Below are 21222 nucleotides of genomic sequence, written 5' to 3'. Positions count from 1 at the left end.
CGATCCTCTCATCCTTTTAGGGTTGCAGCCCCAATTCAGTTTGTTGGAAAACTGGCTATTTTTGTAAAAAAGAAAAAGGAAAAGGAAAAAAAATATTTTAAATTTATCTTAAATATTTAATTTGTTTATTTAATTGGAGCATGGGAAGGTTAATACCCAAAATGTTATTCTTAGAGAAGGTTTTGTTAATATCCTGTAGAAATAGTTCTCCTTCCTCTTCTGTGTATGCAGGAACAGTTATCATAGGGACAGGAATTTAAAAGCAGAGTGGAATAATTCCTCTGATTTTCAAAATGGCACCAGGGCCGGATCTACACTACTGCTTTAAAGCACTTTATAACAGTTATAAAGCGCTTTAACTGCTTTAAAGCGCTATAAAACTGTTATAAAGCTCTTTAAAACAATAGTGTAGATCCGGCCTAAATCACTGTAAACAAATGCAGATCCTATGGTTTTAATATCAGCCACTTTTTTCTCCCAGCTCCCATTTTGCTTTGCACTCATTCAAAAACCTGCACAGTATTTTGTGATTTTTGAGATGGCCTAATAAAGAAATTATGTTAATATGGATTTTAGCAAGGGTGACCACATGAAAAGGAGGACAGGGCTCCTGTATCTTTAACAGTTGTATCGAAAAGGGAATTTCAGCTGGTGTAATTTGTATATAAGGGGAACCTGGTGAAATTTCCTCTTCATCATCACTGTTAAAGCTGCAGGTGCCCTGCCCTCTTTTCAATCTGGTCACTCTAGTATAGCTTCTGCAGCTTTAACTGTGGTGATGAAGAAGAGGGAATTTCACCAGGTTCTCCATATATACAAATGACACCTGCTGAAATTCCCCTTTCTATGCAACTGTTAAAGATACAGGAGCCCTGTCCTTTTTATATGGTCACCCTATTTTAGCATGTGGCAGGGGGATCTTTCTTTGGGGCAGCATGGCTACCTTCAATTTTTAAATAAAGGGTTTTTATGTTCAACACCTCTTCCTTGTTTATTTTCTGCATTTCCTTCCATCTCCTTCACAAAACATCTTTTGTGGGTTTTACTTGTTTTCAGCAACCATAAACAAAGTTCTTTTATATTTTACAATGTATCTATGCCTTCCATGGTAACCTTGCTTTCACTACTCAAAACAATTTATGTTGAAATCTTCCCCCACGGAGAATAGAGCATTTCTCTGTTTGTGTCGGCTGATTGCCAGTTGCAAGACGCTGTGGTTTGGGAAGTCAAGATATGGGGATGAAACAAGCAAGAGAAAAGTCTAGTGATCTACTGCTAAGTAATTTTATCTCAAAAGCAGAGCAGTGGGAATCTCAAATCAAAAAGCAGTCATAAACATTATGGTCATTTGTGTATGTGTGGTGTGTGTATGCCGAGGAAGACCTAGGACATCTCTTCTGGTGAAAACTCCATGGTTATGATTCTGTATGCAAAACATGGAAGACATCAAATTCTTCAATTTGGCAGGCTCATTGGATGGGAGTCCCATGTTCATTCTGTTAATATGGCTCCCCAAGTATCAAAGGAAAAGGATACTCCAAGGAATTCCTCGTGTTAGACTTCATGAGTTTCTGGTAGTCTCCACATTGCTGTCAAGTTGAACTTCCTTCGTTTTCAGGAGTCAATTTACCATAAGAGGCATAAAGCAAAGGCCTGTGGGCAATCATGTGTTAAGTTAGCCAAGGTCTTTATTTCTTAAAGAAGGCACATTCTGGAAGGAATGAACAAATGCAACCTAAGTCAGAGCTTAGGGCACTGCTGAGCTTCCTCTTTCAGCTGGCACATGATATAGCTTTCTGGAAACATAAGAGGAGGAGAAAATCCAGAGTAACCTAGATGGTTCTACTGAAGTTAGTTATCAGTGGGAACTAACTTCATCTGGATCTGACCCAGTATATGTGAAGACTATAAAATGTGAAGTTAGAACAGGACTAGCACTAGTATAATTCTAGGGGTAAAAACTTGTTGCTATTATTGGGTTGGAACTGGACTTAGTCATATTTAGAGTAGACCCATTGACTTCAATGGGACTTAAGTTATGACTAACTTAAATCTCATTTATTTCAATTAGTCTCTTCTAAGTATCACAAGGCCTTTTCAGACAACATGCTAAGCCATCATTAGGCCTTTTGCAGCAAATAGTGAGCATGTTGAAATTGTGGTTATGTAGCCACCATGGTTAGGAATGGTTCACATGACACACTAAGCCATAATGTTTAGCACAAAATACTTAACGACTGTGGCTTAGTGTGTTGTCTGAACAGGTCATTAAGTCTTGATCCAACCCATTTTGCAGAAGAACCCTGAATTGTGATCCAGGATGGTGCTCAGTATAGTTATTTGACTAGACATGACTATTGGATTATATTAGTATATCTTCTAAATTATCTTGTCTCTCTTGAAAACCTCCAAGAAATGTCCACTTGCTACATTTGCGTAAGCAACTGCTTGTATAGTATAAATGTTATCATAATTTTATGATGATGGTAATAATTACTTCCACACATCTATGTATGACTTATTTGATTTCCACCCTACTTTTAGATCCAGATGGAACCCCAAAATACAATAAATTGAAGCTGGTCTCATTCCTCTCATTAGGCCTTTCTGATCCCTCGAGTCATCCCATCTTACTCTCTGATAATTAAGGGAGCTGTGTAATATTTACCTCAGACCTGCAGTGTAGACCCATTAGTCTTTGTCCCTTTGTTTATTGTTTTGCATTTATTTAATGTTTTCCTTTCAGATTGTTTCCGGTTGTGTTCTGGGATGTTGCATCTTTCATCTCCATTGATTTTCCCTAATAAGCTCTGAAACTGTTTCCTGGCCTGGTGCTTTTTGTCTTCCGCTACTCTTAAGCTCTAGAGTTCAGGACGCCAATGTTGTGTACTCTTTTGCATGCAATTTATGTCATGTTTCTGGATGTCCTATCATAAGCTTTCATTCTTTACAAACAAAAGCCACACACAGACTGGACTTTTGCCTTGTGTGAAGTAGATTTTATTGCACTAATTTGAAGTGATTCACTGCGATGGGCAGCAGTTTATCAAAACAAAATCTCATTAAAATCTGTCTGCACTTTGCCCTTCATCTCCTTTGTATAATAAGATAGTGGAGCTTTCTGTGACCAGACAGTAACCTGTGGTAACCTGTGATGTGTGTGTGTGTCCATCCATAGGCCATGAATGAAACCATTGTTGGTGTTCTAAAATGTTGCCATTACTGTGCTAATAATGTTTGGAAGTTTCTGCTTTATCAGCAACAATGGCTGGCAAAGTTTCAGCTATTTTTGTGTTGGGAAGCCCAGAATAGCTGCTTTGCTGCAGAAGAGCGTAAATTTCATGTAGAGACTCTACTGCACTTATTCCGATACTACTGCTGACTAAAGATGACATGATTGTTCTATTTTTCCTAATTACATTTTACTATTGTGTTGGTTTTCCCACACATGCCCCAAAGCCAATGAAGCAAAAACATTAATGACTGGGCCCTTAAATCTATAGTGACTTCAGCATTGGCAGTTTAAGAGGATGAACACAAGTCGGATGCTGCTGTGTGGTCTGCCCTCTGTTTGCAGGGTAATAATTGCCGATACGCACACAATTGTGCCTGCATTTGTGTTAATGGGATCGTTGAGGGTGTTGCAAGAGTGTACAGAAGCCTTATCTTTGTGTGTCTTAAACATTTAATGTTCATGAGTGTGCTGTGATGCAGAATTCATCTAAGGTTGAAAAGCTAGACCTGGTTTTGAGTATAGGTCACTTCAGGGTTCCTGGAGAATGGCAGTATTTTTTTTGAGAGAGCGCTGAAGGTCAGCTTGACACTTGTGAATCTCCAGGGGGAAAAAACGAGTACGAAAGAGATTTGCATAAAGTCTCCATATGCTTATCCATATGTACAGATGCAAATTTAGAAATACTGTAATTTAAATAGAAAAACAGTACCTCTCACCATAGTGGGGAAGACTGTAGCCAGGTGACCAGTGTGACTTGCTGAGTCTACTGTTGAGGTGAGGTTCAAGGCCTAACGCTTCCTTCTGATGGTTCTTTGTCTTTATATCAGAGGTGGACTGAGGTGGACTGGACAACCCTTCAAATAGAGGAACCTTCAAAATAGAGGACAGTCCTCTAGCAGCCCTTTAAATAGTGGATGGACATATGACCACCTTAGGAAGGTGATGTGAAAGAGGGTTTGCTGGTTGGGGTGTGTCCACTCATCCCACTTTCACTTCTGGTAAACAGATTTGGCAGGTTTGTTTGTATTGTTTCAAAACCCTGCAAAACCTGTTTGACCAGAGGTGACCTGGAGACAAACAAAATGTGTCTGCACACCATGGGAAATGAAACTTTGCTCATGCTCTTTGAAAGCTCTTAAGAATTATTAACTGCCTCCACTTGAAAGAATCCTGAGATAATTTAAAAAGGTGTACCATGATCCTTTGATTTAGGCACCCTTCCATTTAGGTGTGTGTGTGTGGGGTGGAATCAACTCATATACACATTTCATTGCCAAGGAACAGTCACTGGAATGGGTCCAAGCCTCCAAGCTAGAGGGGCAATCCAATGAAAACTAGACATGCAATCCTGAATCAAGCATTTTGATGAAACAGAAGGCCAGTGTGCACGTACATATGCATCACATGATTATGCTGTGTTTAATGACTCACACTAATGTGTGAACAAAAACCACTGAAAAACTTTGTGTTTGAGGTGATGTTAAATGATAGGCAAACCCTATACAATATGTGATGGTTCATTCACACACAAGTGATCACAACACCGCAGTCTTCAAGTGACGCACATGCATCATTCCTGTGCCTAATGCTTTCTGACACATCGCGTCAGAAACCATCTCAGAACTAGTCTCTCTAAAGTTAACACATCTTGAAAAAAAGCTTTCTATTCTCCTTAAAAAGACAATTGTCTCGCTTAGTTTGCATAGTTTTGCCTGGGGGAAAGTTCCGAGAAATTAGACTCTCTTCAAATGGGAAGAGATGTTTATTACTTAAATAAGGCATTGTAGATTACTTAGCAAACCTTGTTATTGTCTCCCCCAAAAGCAAGAAGTTTTTGAGAAACACAACAGCGTGTAAGTAAGGGGGACGTTTTTTAGTAGCTGAGATATATTTTGGGAACGGCTTAAGACACAGGTATTACACCTCTTTCAGCCTGAGGGTCAAATTCAATTTTGGAGAAACCCACGGGGGGCCGCATTCCAAAAGGGGGTGGGGCCAAAGGAAAAAGGGGCAGGACCAAAACACCAGAAATGCCTATTTTAGCTTAAAGCAGCTACTGCCATTAACCAAGCCGTTGGGGCATCATTTCGGTCTTTTAGAATGGGGAAAAACTGCACCAAAGCTGGAAAGCCACCAAAAGATTGGTGTTTGGGGGAAAGGGGAAGGAGAGTGTCCATCTGGATAATCCCGGAAGGCCAGATGTAGCCATAGTCCTGAGGTTCCACAACCTTGGTTAGCAAAGTAATTCACCTGGATATAAAGGTTAATTTACGTCTTGAAACTAGACTATTACATTTTTAAAAAACATTGACTTATTTGCATGCAGATTAGTTCTGAAGGAAAGTGACACTCAGAAATGACTGATGGAGATGAGATGAGAGGAATTTAAATCATTAACTATTTATAGTAGTATTATAATTCACATAATGTTTTAATTATGATTTGATCTCTCTTACCTCTTTTCTAGGCGTTCAAAACTAAGGATGGCTACATTGTGGTGGGAGCAGGAAACGACAAACAATTCGTCACTGTTTGCAAGGTAATGGTACTTCAAAATAACTTGCCCAAAATGCTGAGTACAGGACAGACATGGAGTCTGGGCTCCACCATGCTAAACAAGTCCTTTGAGCCCACAGTTTTCAGCACCAAGAGAAACGTCTTTCACAGCAATCCCAGTTGCTGGTAAGAAAACATGTTTTTTTAAAAAAGAAGAGTGGGAGACGTAGGGCGCCTTGATAGGTATCCAGGATTGCATTGGTGACTGTAGGCACCACATTACCTATCGCTGGTTTAAAAGGTACATTTCCAGTTTGTTTAGGTCAGTCTTAGTTACTAAGACTGTGGCACCCCGGCTGTGGAATGAGCTCCCCAGAGAGGTCCGCCTGGCGCCTACACTGTATTTTTTTCATCGCCAGCTGAATAACTTTTTATTTTCTCAGTATTTTAACACCTAAATTTAAACTTTGCTGTTTTAATTCTGTATTTTAATCCTATATCAATTTCTGCTATGTGGTTTTATCCTGGTTGTGCTTTTTTATATTGTATTTTGTATTTGGGTTTTTAGATTGTTGGATGTTTTATTATGTTCTTAATGGTTTTAATTTTTGTGAACCGCCCAGAGAGCTTCGGCTATTGGGCGGTATAAAAATGTAATAAATAAATAAATAAATAAATAAAATACATTTGCATGGGTTTGTTCTTGGTTCACAAATTCTGGTTTATTTTGGAGCAACAAGCCAGGATTCCTAGTTTGTTTAGTTTATTGTTAAACAAAACAGAGAGAAGCAAAGTAGGGCTGCATGGGCTGAGTGCATCAGCACACAACTTGTTCATGATAAGATCCGGGTTTACTGTTCCATGTGAAATTTATTTATTTATTTATTTATTGCATTTTTATATTGCCCAATAGCCGAAGCTCTCTGGGTTACAAAAAATTAAAACCATAAAACCATTCAAAATATAAAACAAACAGTATAAAAGCATGATATAAAATATAATATAGAAACACAACCAGGATAAAATTGAGCAGCAATGCAGAAATTAATACAGATTTAAAATACAAATTTAAAACAGCAAAGTTAAAATTAAGTTGGTAGACTGTTAAAATGCTGAGAAAATAAAAAGGTCTTCACCTGGCATCTAAAAGATTATAGTGTAGGTGCCAGGCGACCCTTTTTAGGGAGCTCATTCCACAGCTAGGGTGTCACAGCAGAGAAGGCCCTCCTGGAAGGCCACCTGCCTCACTTCCTTTGGCAGGGGTTCACGGAGAAGGACCCCTGAGGATGACCTTAGGGTCTGGGCAGGTACATATGGGAGGATAGTTCCTTCAGATAACCTGGCCCCAAGCCGTTTAGGTCTTTGAATATTAATATCAGCACTTTGAATCAGGCCTGGACTTGGACTAGCAGCCAATGAAGTTGGAAAAGGACTGTTGTGATGTGGTCTTGTTGGCCAGTAATGTATGCAGGGCAGCTGATCTTCATTTCTTCTCTTCAGCCACCTTTGGAGAGGGAAGGAAGGAGGCTGGAGCAGCCAAAGGGAACGTTTTGTGGCCGATGCCCTAGATACCTCTCTGTCCTTTTCACATCTATGAGAGCAGAGTTGTAACCAGAACCACACTGGCTACCAGGAGGAGGGAAGAGCGGTTTCTGGGCTCCCAGGTTGGAGCCTTGTTTCCAGCCTTGGAGCCCAGAACCTGAACAATCCCCCATGGCACTATCTGTGGGTGGGGGTGAGGGGACACAGGATGCTGTCTGGGATGGTGGTGGGGAATGGATTTAGGATTACTCCCTTATTGTGTTAATGTTTTTATTATTGTTTTCATACATATTTTAATGATGTGATCAGCCTAGTGAGTTGTGGAAATACAGTGGAAGGGCAGGATAGAAATATTTTAAGGAATAAAATGTTACTGTGCTTTTGGAATGATGACAGATTTTTACATTTTAGAGAAGCTGTATGAGAAACTACAGTTTATTTATTAGATTTGATTATGTTTAGTGTACAACTGAATTCCTTAAATTGAAGACCAATTCACACAACCTTCTGTGATTAAGTTACTGCATACATTTCCCCCCTGTTTCTTTTAGGTTCTGAATTTGCCTGAAATCAGTCAAGATTCTAGATATAAAAATAACCAGCAGCGAGTGCTAAATAGGAAAGAACTTATAGGAATTTTATCAGCCAGGTATGCTTTCAGCGTCCAGCTTTAAAATGTTTATTTTTACAAACTTGTTTTCAAACTTAGCCATTCTTGATTCTGTGTTTATATGTATGTGTGCATGTATATAATTTATCATGTTTGCGAACAGAGAAGGAAGTCACAGAAATAAACACTCAGACAACAGAGTATGGGATTAAATAGGGCCTCTTTATTTATGCATGGAGATTCTCCCCTCCATGGATCTGTGCGTGACCGTGCGGGAATTAATCTTAAATCTTCAGGCAACTAGCCTGACCCCAGGGCGAGCCACTCTGCTGAAACAGGGGGTCGGATAATCCGGCCCCCTTTTTCCCACCACACTTGTGTGTTTGGAGAGACCAACCTGCATCATCTCCACTCGGGCTTCACAGGCGAGTAGATGAGACAGGAAGGTCCCCAAAGGCAAACCATATCCTGACACGTGAGCTGCACAGTTCACGAGGAGCAGGCCTCTGGCTTGCCAGTCACCATAAAGGTGCCCGAGTGCCCACCGTCCCTATCCTGTGTACTCAAATTCCCGCACAACCCTGCCATTATAATCCACCTAGTTAACCTCCAAATCTAATAATCAGCTCCAGTATAGAGTAGGCGAAAACCTGCACATTCCTAAATGGCAGGGGAAATTCCTACTCAGCCCCTTCTGCAAAGAAGGTTATTCCTACACTAGGTTATTGGGAGGGAGGGTGGGGCCGAAAACGAAAGAGGCCAAGTGCCTCGTGGGGGCGAGCCTTCAAAGCCTCGGCTCCTCCCCCACCTTATGAGGCAGCACACGCGCTGCTTGAGCAGCGTTTCTTTCTGCCTCCTCCCCGCCCGCAAAAGCCGTCCGCCGCCCAAGCCGTTCCTGCTGGGCGGTGAACGGGCATTAGATTATGTAGGCCAGACTATTGCATGGTGTAACATATGTTTATAAAAGCATAAGATATAAAATATTCCCCAAAAGGAACACCACCTTTTTTTTGCCTTGGGCAAGATTGCTTACATTTGCCTTTATCTAGGGAAGAACAAATCTGTCTATTTCTGGTTGATGTGACTTTCGCATACTGCCATTCAGTATCCACATTACTCTGCAATTTATTAAAAACAGTCTCTCAAAATATTTTAGAGCATATTTTGATAAGTTGAAACTGCCGAGAACTTTGTTGCAACATTCAGTCTGAAATTTTGTGGACGGCTAGGTTCTGATCAAGAGGTGCAATTTCATATTAGAATTAGCAATGATTAAGCTCCTTCAAGCAACTATAGGTGTAGCTACTTGCAGCACCACTGGTTTCCTTCCAGTGGTTTTATAGTATTTTGCTCAGGGAGGTTATAACTGTATAAGGTGTAGTTTTCTAATTTCTTAGCACTTTATTTGCCACCCAGACCATTTTTTAAAACAGGGTGTGAATGGTTCACAATTTGGCAGCTCAGCACACCCCATCTTTGTTAGTTTGTCCCATTTCCTCCCTAGACACACCATTTTGTTTACATGCTCACCAACAGCAGAACTCATTCTCCTCTGGAAATGTGTCTTATGTTACTAAAATCTCTTAAAGGTTTCCAGTGGTCCTTGGGTCATCTTCTGTACTGAACAGCACCTCACCTCTTCCACATGCATGCCCTTCCCAGCTTTATTCCACGTATTATTCTGTAGGAAGTGGTGCAGGTTCATTTAATTCTTCTGAAAATCCCAATTTGGGATTTACTGAAAGACAATCTTTTATTTTTTCATTCTCATACTCATAGCTGACTGTTATTTGGTTGTCCCTGTTGCTGTCTCAAGTTCTGTTCTTCAGCCAAATATATGATGTTATGTTCATAGAGGTTCCATGAAACCCCTGGGGAACTGCAGATGCTGTCTGTACAGACCTATTCCGTACTTCGTATGCTAATAGAAGAGCATAATTTATGAAGTGTCATGTTAGTTTGAATGAATCTGGCACCCAATAAAGAAAGACCAACTGTAATATGAATCTAGATCCAGGGTCTTCGAGTCATATGTTTCCATTCCTGTGCCTTGTAATTTGGCTTATATTAGCTAATAGACATCATTTGTAGAGTGATCACATTTTATTTGGTAAATTTTGAAAGACAGGTTATGTGGGACTAGTTACTATTTTTTGGTACTAGCAAACATTTTATTCCTTGGAGCCTTTGAAACAACCATTGTAGAGAACAAATCATCTGTCACAAGAAGAAGGCAGCTGATTTGATTGATGTTAAATATCCTTTACCCTACATCTGGCAGGGTTACTTGTGGAAAATATGTTAAATTGCCAAGACTGGCATTTGATTCTTATAATATCTGAAAGGGCAAGCTTAATAAGGCTATCATTTCTATAACAGGACTTGACATGGTAAAGTTTACCTGCAATTATGTCGGCAGTCGCATTGACCTCAGTAGACTTTCGTGCACCTAAGAAGTGATCATCTGCTTTATAAAATGATCAGTAATCAGACGTCTGGTCAGATAGTAGAATTTGGCATAGTCTGACAGCATATGATGTGGTTATCTTGCTGATGCTAAGCAGGTCTGGGTCTAGTCAGCACCTGGATGGGAGACCACCTGGGAGCCTATGCTGCCTTGAGTTCAATGATGGAAGAAAGACAGGATATAAATGTACAAAACAAACATACAAAGAACTACTCAGTAAATAGTGTAACAGACATTCTGAATAGCCCATTTACTATGCACCCCGGGTACAATGGTCTGTTGCACATTATGCTGAAAACGGCACATTTATTTCAAACCTTTCTAAAAGACTGTGCATAGTGTCGTTCACTTAAACTGGATCCCAAAACACTTTAATGAATTTGCATAGTTCAGTTATAAGGATATTTCACAAACAAAGCCATATGAATTATTAGGCAAGGTGGGGCGGAAATAGCTCATTCAGATGAGATCTCAGGACAGGAAGGAAACTGGTACAAGAAGGTGACTCCAGATTCTTGCACTATGATTGCACTCTTTTTTGTTGTAAAACGATAACCATTGCTGGGGTGAACTGGGGTGTTAGAGAACAAGAAAGACATAGATTTTTAAGTTTGTTTCATAATGTAATCTGATACAGTTGGAGTTATGCTACTTTAGTCCCAGCAAGCCAGCCTGCCAGTGAGAAAGTAGCATTGAGAAAGTTGCAGTCTCTCAGACACACCTACCTTTTTCAGTGAGGAATTGTCACACAATATTAGGCTAGGGAGGGAATAAAACAGAAATAAATAGCTGCACATTAAAATACTCTTAATATCCACTTGCTTCTGCCTCGTTGGATTGTGTGTAGTGCTGTCAATATGTTTTATCAGGATTTTGGTTTGTTTGCTTAAAGTTTTTGGTTTGTTTGCTTGTTTTAAAATATGCCTTCCTCACATTCTATTCATTAATTATGATTTAATTTCATACCACCATGTGCAAATCCAGTAGTGTTTCACTTATCAGCATATAAGCATAGATGCTTGTTATTTAATAGGCTACTTAAATTGGATTAAATGTATATCCTGCTTTTCCACTGACATGCTCAGGGGAACGTTCCAAATCAACATTGCACAAAACAATTATGCAAAATCAGTGCAAGTGGATTGTAATAAAAATAAGGACTTTCTGGTCACAGCAGTCATACTAATCCAGAAGAGCACTGAGGGTTTGGAGAACTGGCCTCAGCACCTCCAACCTCCCTTTCCTGTTGGCATTTCATCGCCTGTGCCAGCAGCATGGATTACAAACGTTTTTGAAAATGGGCTGTTGGCACATGTGGCATTTTTTCAGGGCTGTGCCTGAAAAAATTGCCTGGTTTCTTTGCCTGGTCTCTCAATTCTCTGCCTCCCCTTCTCTGGATTCTCAATTTTTGGCTTTGTTTGTTTTTATTTATTTGTTACATTTATATCCCACCTTTTTCTCCAAAGATTGCTGTACATGATCTTCCTTCTCTACATTTTACCCTCTGTGAGGTAGGTTAGGCTGAGAGTCAGTGACTGGGCCAAAGTCATCCAGTGAGCTTCATGGCCAAGCAGGGACTTGAACCCCGGGAGGGGGAGAGGGCTGTCTATACAGCTTATTTACCCTGCAGTGGCTGCACAATAGTGCTGTGTCGATTGTATGACACAGCTGACAACATGCAGCCACCACAGGACATTTCCCTGAAGCTGCGCCTTTAAAAATTTGGGGATTTACTCTGACTTTTTCCCTTGAAGTGAGGTCACCACAGTCCCTCCACCATGTGACCTTGCTTTGACGTTGAGCTGGGGGTGTTCCCAAGTGGATGGCGACTGCTGATAGGTGCTGGAAGCTAGGCAGACAGCAGGGGGCAGGCATGGCGTGCTGAATGGCTTCTGAAAAGTCCATGCTTCCTTTTGCTGTGGGGATTTCCCACCTCCACCCCATAGCAACGAAGCTGCAGGGTTTTCAGTACAGCAGCGGCAAAGCAGCCCCATGAAGGCAACCCCCGGGTATCCCTAGTCCCATTCCAAGACTCTAACCAGAACACTGCTCTGTGTTGAGATGGAGGCATCTCTCCTTTCCTGTGATGCATTCCAAAATTCTCAGGGCTTTTTTGTGTGTGGTTTTTGCATATCACTGACCCTTGGTGTAGGAAAGTCTACATGGTTCAATATTTTTAAAAGTGCATTCACAGTTGCCTAGACATTCCATTTTGAAGTGTGACACTTTCAGTATAAACCTAACCATATTATTGTCCTTTAAAAATATGTCTGGGTAGTTCAGTCACAACCTGGAGAATGCAGATTGTGCAGAAGAAATTTGGGAAGACTTTTTACAGCACCCCAGCCTTGTATGTGTCTGCATGTAGCATGCCAGTTGCCTCTTTCATTGTTCTGTAATGGAGCTGTATATATACACACAAGTTCAGGGGTTTGGCATTTTCTCCATCTTCCCTGCCCCCCTCTCCCCAACATCACTCTGTCTTTCATTGAAACATGATGCAGGAAATAATCCGAAGCAATTTGTGCTTTGACTCAAACTGTTACAAAAATGCCAATATAAATTATTGCATTGCGATGTAAGCATATATATGTCTACACAGAAGTAAACCCAATTGATTTCAGTGGAACTTATATGCCCCTACCAAGTAGGTGTGTGTATAGGGTGCAGCCTAAATGCTGTATCTTTTTCACAACTGTTCAGAACTGTGTGTGAACTGCTACTACCTAATTCCACCTAGCAAGGATGAAGTATCATTGTATATTAACAAAAAACAGGAAATGATGGGAATACAATGATAAAGTACGATTCTATAAATGGCCCCAAGGAGGCAACCAAGTTAACCAAGGAATTTTGGTTTGCGCAGGATAAGGATAGTGTATCATATGCAAAACCGGATGACCTTGGGACAAATATTACAATCATACAACACATAAACATGTAATCAATGTTGTTATCAGATCAACAATTGCGGTTGTTAATTGGGACATGTGTTTCAGATGTAACAGAGGAGAAAACTTTGCAAGGCTTTGAATTGAATCTTTGTGTTTAAAAATAGAACAGCTTTTTTTTCTCTGTATGAGACTCTTAACCACATCACATCTATCTTTTTGTTGTGAAAAATAAAGACATGAAATAAAAAAATGTGAAGCTCATTATTGTTAATTAAGAATGGGAGGAAATGTACTGGGTTATATTTGAAACTGCTGATAATGTTGGTTTGCATCACTGCTGGATTGCATCAGAAAATCAGATAGAATTGTAAGTCAGTCTAACCACGATTTTCGCCCCAAGGCTTGGTCTCTCTATTTCCGAGGAACACATGCAGAGAATTTTTACTGCATTATTGGCTGCTTGGGTAGAAGCTAACTTTGTTTTTGTTTTGTTTTTAAATATGTCGGCTGAAATGGATAGTTCAAACCGCATGCTTCTTTATTTATTTCTAGGTTTTTGGAAAAAGAGACCACCAAATGGCTAGAACTCTTTGAAAGTAGTGGTGTTCCATATGGCCCAATCAATAGCATGAAGCAGGTGTTCTCGGATCCTCAGGTCAGTTTTCTTGGATAAACTTCTGAATGTTTGTTTAAAGATGTTCAAAATGGTTGCTCCTTTCGCGTACATCCAAACTTTCTTCTTGTGACTGTATGCATAATTTTGACGATTGATTATAGTAAAACTAGTAGTACAGTAGAGTAAAGGGATAACTTACTGTAGGCATTATAAAAGCCAAATCTTAGGAAATATTGGCCTCATCTACACCAAGCAGGATATTTCACTATGAAAGTATTTTCACTATAAAAGGCAGGAGCCACACTACTGCTTTATAGCGGTATTGAAGTGCACTGACAACTGTGGGGGCCCATTGACACATACCATATACTGCTTTCATACCATTATATCCTCCTTGGCGTGGCTCCTGCCTTTTATATACTGCTTTTACACCACTTTCATAGTGTAATATCCTGCTTGGTGTAGATGAGGCCATTGTCTCTGCTTTTTATTTGTGTCACATCGTTGGTCTGTTGGTCTTGAGCCACATCTTAATTACAATTTGTCAAACCTTCAGAGTAGAGCAGTGTGCATTACAGTGTGCATTTGTGAACCGCCCAGAGAGCTCCGGCTATTGGGTGGTATAGAAATGTAATAAATAAATAAATAAAATAATAACGCTCAGGAATGGTTTGACCTGTGCAACTGTAGAATTTGTCGTTCTATATGAAATAGTGTGAGGTGCTATGGTGTGCTTGCAATTGGCTGAATACTGACTTCTGGTCAGGAATGGTCAACCTCTAATATGCTATTCATTGAATTATATTTGTAATTAATCTTAATCCCTTTATTTAGACTGGGTTATCTATGCTTTTACAGTGAAAAAGAATAGGATTTTTGTCTCTGGGTATCTCGTAAATAGGAGTAATGGAATCAGACATTTTGTTCTATACTTGCAGTTCTATATGAAATTGCATCAACAAAGAGGTTTAGCTATTTGAAAAGTTGGCATCCTTTTTCTTGATTCATGATGAGTTGCATATGATTTCAATGCTAAATTATCTTGTTTTGGCCATAGAATGCAGCGTTTTCAAAGATTAAATGAGCAAATGTTTAGCTTTGTCTTTTTTCTGTTATAACAAGTTAAATTTGTTTTCACTGATAAGAGGCATTGATTTAAGTATGTCACCTTTTGTATATTCACATGTAGCTCAACTCTACCAAGAGAATCTCACCAAGGCCAGTTGGATCAATTGTTCTAAAACTGACAGTTTTGTTAACTGCAGAAGTAAGATGATTTCCCCCAAATTGTGCAAATAATCTATATTTTGCTGTAAAGTAAACTTTTTAAAAAGGCAATGCCATACAATGGGTTCCGTGCAGCCTTAGTCATGCTTAGAGACCCATTGAAAGAAGTGGGACTTAAGGTAGTCATGACAGTTTTGTTCAATTGATTTCACTGGTCTTGCTCTAAGGCTGGATCTAAACTCCTGTAACAAATTATTCAGGAAATTCCATGAGATGTCTTGGCTTCAAATGCACAAATCTTACCGACAACATACCTGCTAAAGAAGTGAGTGTAGAAGTGTTTAGGCTAAAAAAAAGACAGCTGTGTCTTGTTTACCTCTATGCCATGCATACATTCAGAAGGACATCAAAGAAAGGTGTGATGAAAATACACAAAAAAGCTGAGTCAGCACTATATCTGAATAGAGGTGTTGGTAGACGATACACTGCAATCTCTTCAATGAGGCAGCATAATGCTGATGTTGCCTGTGGTCAATAGGAAAGCCAACTTTCGCACTTTGTAACTTTCACAGGGATTTAAACCTTCGCTTTCGAATACTCATAGGATGTTGATTTTACAAGTGTTTAGTTAGTGGTTTATGCACACGGTGGTGCTAAAATAGCGATTATGCATGTGTTCAAAGGGCTGCAGAATGTAAACATTTGTAACACTATGAAAGGTGATATTTAAGGATCACATTGGGAGGAAGGCTGCCTCTTTAAAGTGAACTTTCAGGAATTCCTATTTAAACATTTGCATGCAAACATTTTAACTTTCTGCACTGGCTTCCCTTTGTTGTGGTCCACATCAGCTTCTACTCTTTATGTTAAGGGCTTTTTATTCCCATATCATTACAACCCCGTTTCTTCTGTCTTCCGCCTGTTAATTCTCCCCATCATTATGCCTTTTTCACATCAGAAGAGCCTGGATGCTGAGGTTCTCTGTGGCAACAGCAGTGCTCAGCAAGTGATGATGCTTATTTTGAAGATCACATCTGTTTGCTGAGACAACGAAACACATGTCCACCAGATCATCCAAATAAAATAACCACATTTGTACAGATCAGTATCTGAAAGAAAATTGTCTCCTTACTATCAACTATGTTGATAGTCCCGCATTGAGGGGGAATTATTTCTTCATTTACATTAAAATGTATAGGCTGCTTTTTAACCCAAAGGGCACTCAAAGCAACACACTACAATGTAAAATGCAATAAATAATAAAATTAAACATCCAGAAATAAAAACAGTTAAACAACACGAAGCCATCAGCCACAGAGCCAAAGAAATTGGGGGAACCAACACTGAAGTCCCGTTGATCTGAGTCAGTTTTCAAAAATTAGTAGAGAGCTTCTTGGGAGGGGAGGGGGAGGGGGAGGGGGAGGGGGGAGGTCCAGCTTCTGTAGGGTGACCATATGAAAAGGAGGACAGGGCTCCTGTATCTTTAACAGTTGCACAGAAAAGGGAATTTCAGCAGGTGTCATTTGTATATATGGGGAACCTGGTGAAATTCCCTCTTCATCACCACAGTTAAAGCTGAAGGAGCTATACTAGAGTGATCCGATTTAAAAGAGGGCAGGGCACCTACAGTTTTAACTGGTGTGATGAAGAGGAAATTTCACCAGGTTCCCCATATATACAAATGGCACCTGCTAAAATTCCCTTTTCAATACAGCTGTTAAAGATACAGGACCCTAGCTTCTGGGTACCACAACTAAGAGGCCCATATCCTGGGTAACGACCAACCACACTTCTGAGAACGGTGGGACACAAAGCCAAAATGCATTCTTCACATCATTTGTGAATATAACCTGTGGGTTGGATCCTGAGTAAGTTAGGGTGCAATACTATGTGCATTTAGACAGAAAAAAATCCTACAACTGGGACATGCTGGGAGTTGTAGGACTTTTTTCTGTCTAAACATGCCTGGGATTGCTCCCTTAGTCATGCTTTAGTCTTACTTGAAGTCAATGGGATGCTGGTTAGACATGACTATGTTGTCCCAATGATTTCAGTGAGGTTAAAGCTTGAATTTAGTCTGAACCCAACCCTGCATCTTTAAATGAAAAGCCAGAATGTGTTGCTTTAGGCTTCTGACACATAAGCAAGTAATTTGCCTGACTTTCAGAAGTTAAGTTACTTTGCTTTTGTAAAAATGACTTCAGGATTACAAATAAAGCTGCCACATTTGTAATAGCATTAGCCAAATCACAGGCGGATTTTATTAAGCAGAATGCAATTGATTGTATTGTAGATGTAGAATAAATATTAAGTCTTTGTTTTACTGTTTGATTTCAGGTTTGTAGATTTCTTTAATTGGTTTTTAATTTTTTTAAATTTTTGCACTGGGGTCAGGGAGGTTTTGTAATGGTTAAAAGCTAAACAATAAACCAAACTGAACTGGAAAGTAAACAAAATGATTTTTTTCATTCAATGTTTACTCGTATTTCATAGAATCATAGAATAGTAGAGTTGGAAGGGGCCTATAAGGCCATCAAGTCCCACCCCCTGTTCAATGCAGGAATCCACCTTAAAGTATCCCTGACAGATGGTTGTCCAGCTGCCTCTTGAATGCCTCTAGTGTGGGAGAGTCCACAACCTGCCTGGACCTTAAGGTCATCCACAGGGGTCCTTCTCCATGAGCCCCTGCTGAAGGAAGTGAGGCAGGTGGCTACTAGGAGGAGGGCTTTCTCAGCTGTGGCACCCCGGCTGTGGAACGAGCTCCCCAGAGAAGATTGCTTGGTGCCTACATTGTTTTCCTTTCATCGCCAACTGAAGACCTTTTTATTTTCTCAGTATTTTAACACCTAATTTAACTTAAATTTAAACTCTGCTGTTTTAATTTCATATTTTAACCTATATCAATTTTTGCTGTGTGGTTTTATCCTGGTCGTGCTTTTTATATTATATTTGTTGGTTGTTTTATTATGCTCTTCATGGTTTTAATTTTTGTGAACTGCCCAGAGAGCTTCGGCTATTGGGCAGTATAGAAATGAAATAAATAAATAAATAAATAAATAAATAAAATAAACCTCCCTAGGTAAGTGGTTCTATTGTCGTACTGCTCTAACAGGCAGGAAGTTTTTCCTGGGGGGGATCTACACTACTGCATTTAAAGCGCTTTAAAGCACTTTGAAAACGTTTTGAAAACTATATGCAGTGTGTCCGGGGGCCCAACAGTTGTCAAAACTGTTATAAAGCGCTTTAAAGCAGTAGTGTAGATCCCCCCCCTTATGTACAGCCGGAATTTGGCTTCCTGTAGCTTGATATTTGATATATGCACATTACTACAACTCTCAGTTTGCAAGTCTGTCAAATTATCTCTTAGCTGCACCATTTTAGAAGAAATCCTCTCAGTTTTGGAAGAAATTTCTTCTCCTAGTGAATTATATATATATATAAATTGAACCTAAGCAAGCATACCGCTATAAGCTGGGGCACATATGTGCAGGCCCACTTTTTTTTTAAAAAAGATATTCTACTTGGAATATTTTGGAATCCAAATGTCATATACAGTTTACAGACAAGAATGATGCACATGGCACATAACTGCTAGGCATTTGTGGTGATACTGTATATAGAAAAATTATATATATATATATATATATATATATATATATATATATATATATATGCTAAAAGCTATCCTTTCACTCCAGTTTTTCAGTTTGCTATATGCCTAGCAGTTGTGTGCCATGTGCATCATTCTTGTTTAATATTTTCAGCTGCTGCCTCCTGCACTGGGTTAATATACAGTTTACAGGATAGGGCAAAAATGTCATATATATATATTTAAGCCCCAGCCAGTACTTTCTGGTTTTAACATCATGGTCAGAAATGGAGAAGTGTCTAATGAGGGGACCATAAAGGCCACACTTCTACCTCAGAAGTCCCTTTCTTACTAAGGAACCAAGCTACTTTTAAAACAAATGTAAGGGGGAAATTGCTTGTGGCTTGATGTGAAAGAGGATGAAGTGCAAATGTCAGATATAGCCTGGTCTTGTGTAATTCAAATAACTGGAGAACTGCATCCCAGCATCGAATCGTCTTTGCACATGAAAAGCTAAAAGGAAGTTCATTCCTACCCCCCACCGCTCCCTTCACCGCTCCTTGCAACATTGACATTCCATGTACATACGGACCATTCGCACATGCAGTCTTTAACCTGCAGCTTGAAGTGTGATACAGTTCTGGAAGACCTGTACCATGTATCTCTTTCGAAGATTTCGTTCAGCTCAAAGGGGCTTTTCTGGATTGGATTGGGCCTTAAAAAAATAATGTGTTTACTTTTTTAGGTGTGGTGATGTGGTTATTTGGGGGAGAATAGCAATGAAACAGTCATCACATTCGAGGAACACAATTTATTTTTGGTTCACATATAAATGAGACACTGTGTTCATAGAACATTTTGCAATCAGGAAAATTACAGTAATACTGGCCATTTTCAGGCAGCTTTTTATAGCCAGGCAGTTTCCAAGTCTTCATTTATTTTTATTTTTAAATGTCCTTTTAATCAGGCCAAGATTGCGCATAAGTTTCAAACACTCACTAGATTATCTCAATATGGTCAATATACTCTTGGGAACTTGTACATGACATACAATCATAAATTCAGGGTTTTGAAACATAAACAAACTTTGTTGGTGGTTTTTTTTATTTTTAAATTTGGTTTAAAATAGACACTATTCTGTTTTTTTCAAAAGATGTAACAGGACAAAAGCCAAACAAATAAAGCAGGTATTGCACAGGGCTGCGACATCAAGATGTTTAGTTTTTCAGCCTGTGGAATGCAGGCAGATGTCTTGATCTATGTGGAAGTGGGTTCTTTTACATACTAGTCCATAATCTAATGTATTTTGGAAGAGCCCGTGGAAAATAAATTTAGAAAATGAAGTGGGATACTTTGAAAGGCTCTTGCTTTGCTCAAGGTCAAATCACAGAGTTTGGGCTGTGTGTTTCGAGATAAGTCACTGCCAACCTACTGCTGTGAGCTGCACTTTTTAAAAATGCCATAAAATGGGGAGACTTTTTGTAACAGCACAGTTAGACATACCACACAAGTCGAGGATATCAGGTGTAAGACATCACCACACTGCATCACTTCTGAGAAATATTGGGAGGGAAATAGCAGATCTGAACTATCACAGCTGTCCTTGATTCCAGTTCATGCCAAACACCTGCAAACTCTAAAAGGATACCAAAACAAAACTCCACCCTGTGGCGGGCAGCCAGCCCTTAATAACACTTCCCCGACTTCACATTTGCCATAAAAATTAATTTTGACGTTTTTTAAAAAAGTAATAACACAGGAACCTTATTCTTCCTCTCCCAGAAGTCCGGTTCAGTTCCTTTTAGCTACTCTTCCAAAAAGGATAAGTACTCTCCACAAATGAACACACAGCTGAAGCAGGGAATTGTTTGAATGCTGAAAACGATCTCCTTGTTTTCATCTTGTGTTATTCCTGGGAAGTTATGAAGCTAGTTGGCTTTGTTAACCTCTCTGAATCACCTGTTCCTTTGTCAGGGCACATCTGTATGGCAGCTGCCCATGCAGATGGGAAATATGGGACATATCCTTGGAAAAGGCAGACAGCTTCCCTTCCCCTCCTGTCACTTTCTGTCCCTCTGGGTGCCTCCATCCTGTCAATGGTAAGCCAGACATCACAACTGTACAGTCTTTGCTGGTCCAAAACTTGCCTTCATTGGCTGCATGTAGGGGAAAGGAAATCTAGCATGGAAGTAGGTTGGCCATCAGATTCATTTCCAGTGATTACCATAGACATTTTTGCACCAGAAACCAAAAATCTAAATGACACACTGACATACTCATAATGCCACACATAAATGGAGGACTGAAGATGAAAAAGGAGACCTCTTCTTTATTTCTTGAGATTTTTTTTACCCAAACAGCCAATTTATGTAATTTTATAGTACAGAAACCCTTGGTTCCATGAAAGGTCAGGAGCTTTGTATGCAGAACGTCCCAGACTCATCGCCTGGCATCTCCAGTTAAAAGCACCTTAGGGAACCAGACTGGAAAAGATGGTTGCCAAAGAGCTTCTGCCAATCAGAGCAGAAAGTACTGGGCAAAGTGGA

The 21222-nt window shown here is 39.7% G+C and overlaps 1 protein-coding gene across 2 annotated transcripts in view; it reads left to right on the top strand.

Annotated features, from left to right (window-relative positions):
- Positions 1-21222, top strand: part of SUGCT (succinyl-CoA:glutarate-CoA transferase) — a 346647-nt gene that overhangs the window by 129462 nt on the left and 195963 nt on the right. For both annotated transcript variants that reach the window (XM_063129498.1, XM_063129489.1), the window contains 3 exons: positions 5703-5774; positions 7825-7922; positions 13797-13899. In XM_063129498.1, the coding sequence (XP_062985568.1) occupies positions 5703-5774; positions 7825-7922; positions 13797-13899 (273 nt within the window). The remainder of the gene's footprint in view (positions 1-5702; positions 5775-7824; positions 7923-13796; positions 13900-21222) is intronic.

The sequence above is a fragment of the Elgaria multicarinata genome, chromosome 1 (genome assembly GCF_023053635.1).
Source record: "Elgaria multicarinata webbii isolate HBS135686 ecotype San Diego chromosome 1, rElgMul1.1.pri, whole genome shotgun sequence".
Classification (NCBI taxonomy): Eukaryota; Metazoa; Chordata; class Lepidosauria; order Squamata; family Anguidae; genus Elgaria; species Elgaria multicarinata.
The sequence above is the reverse complement of the archived record's forward strand: the minus strand, read 5'-3'. Positions and strand labels throughout refer to the sequence as shown.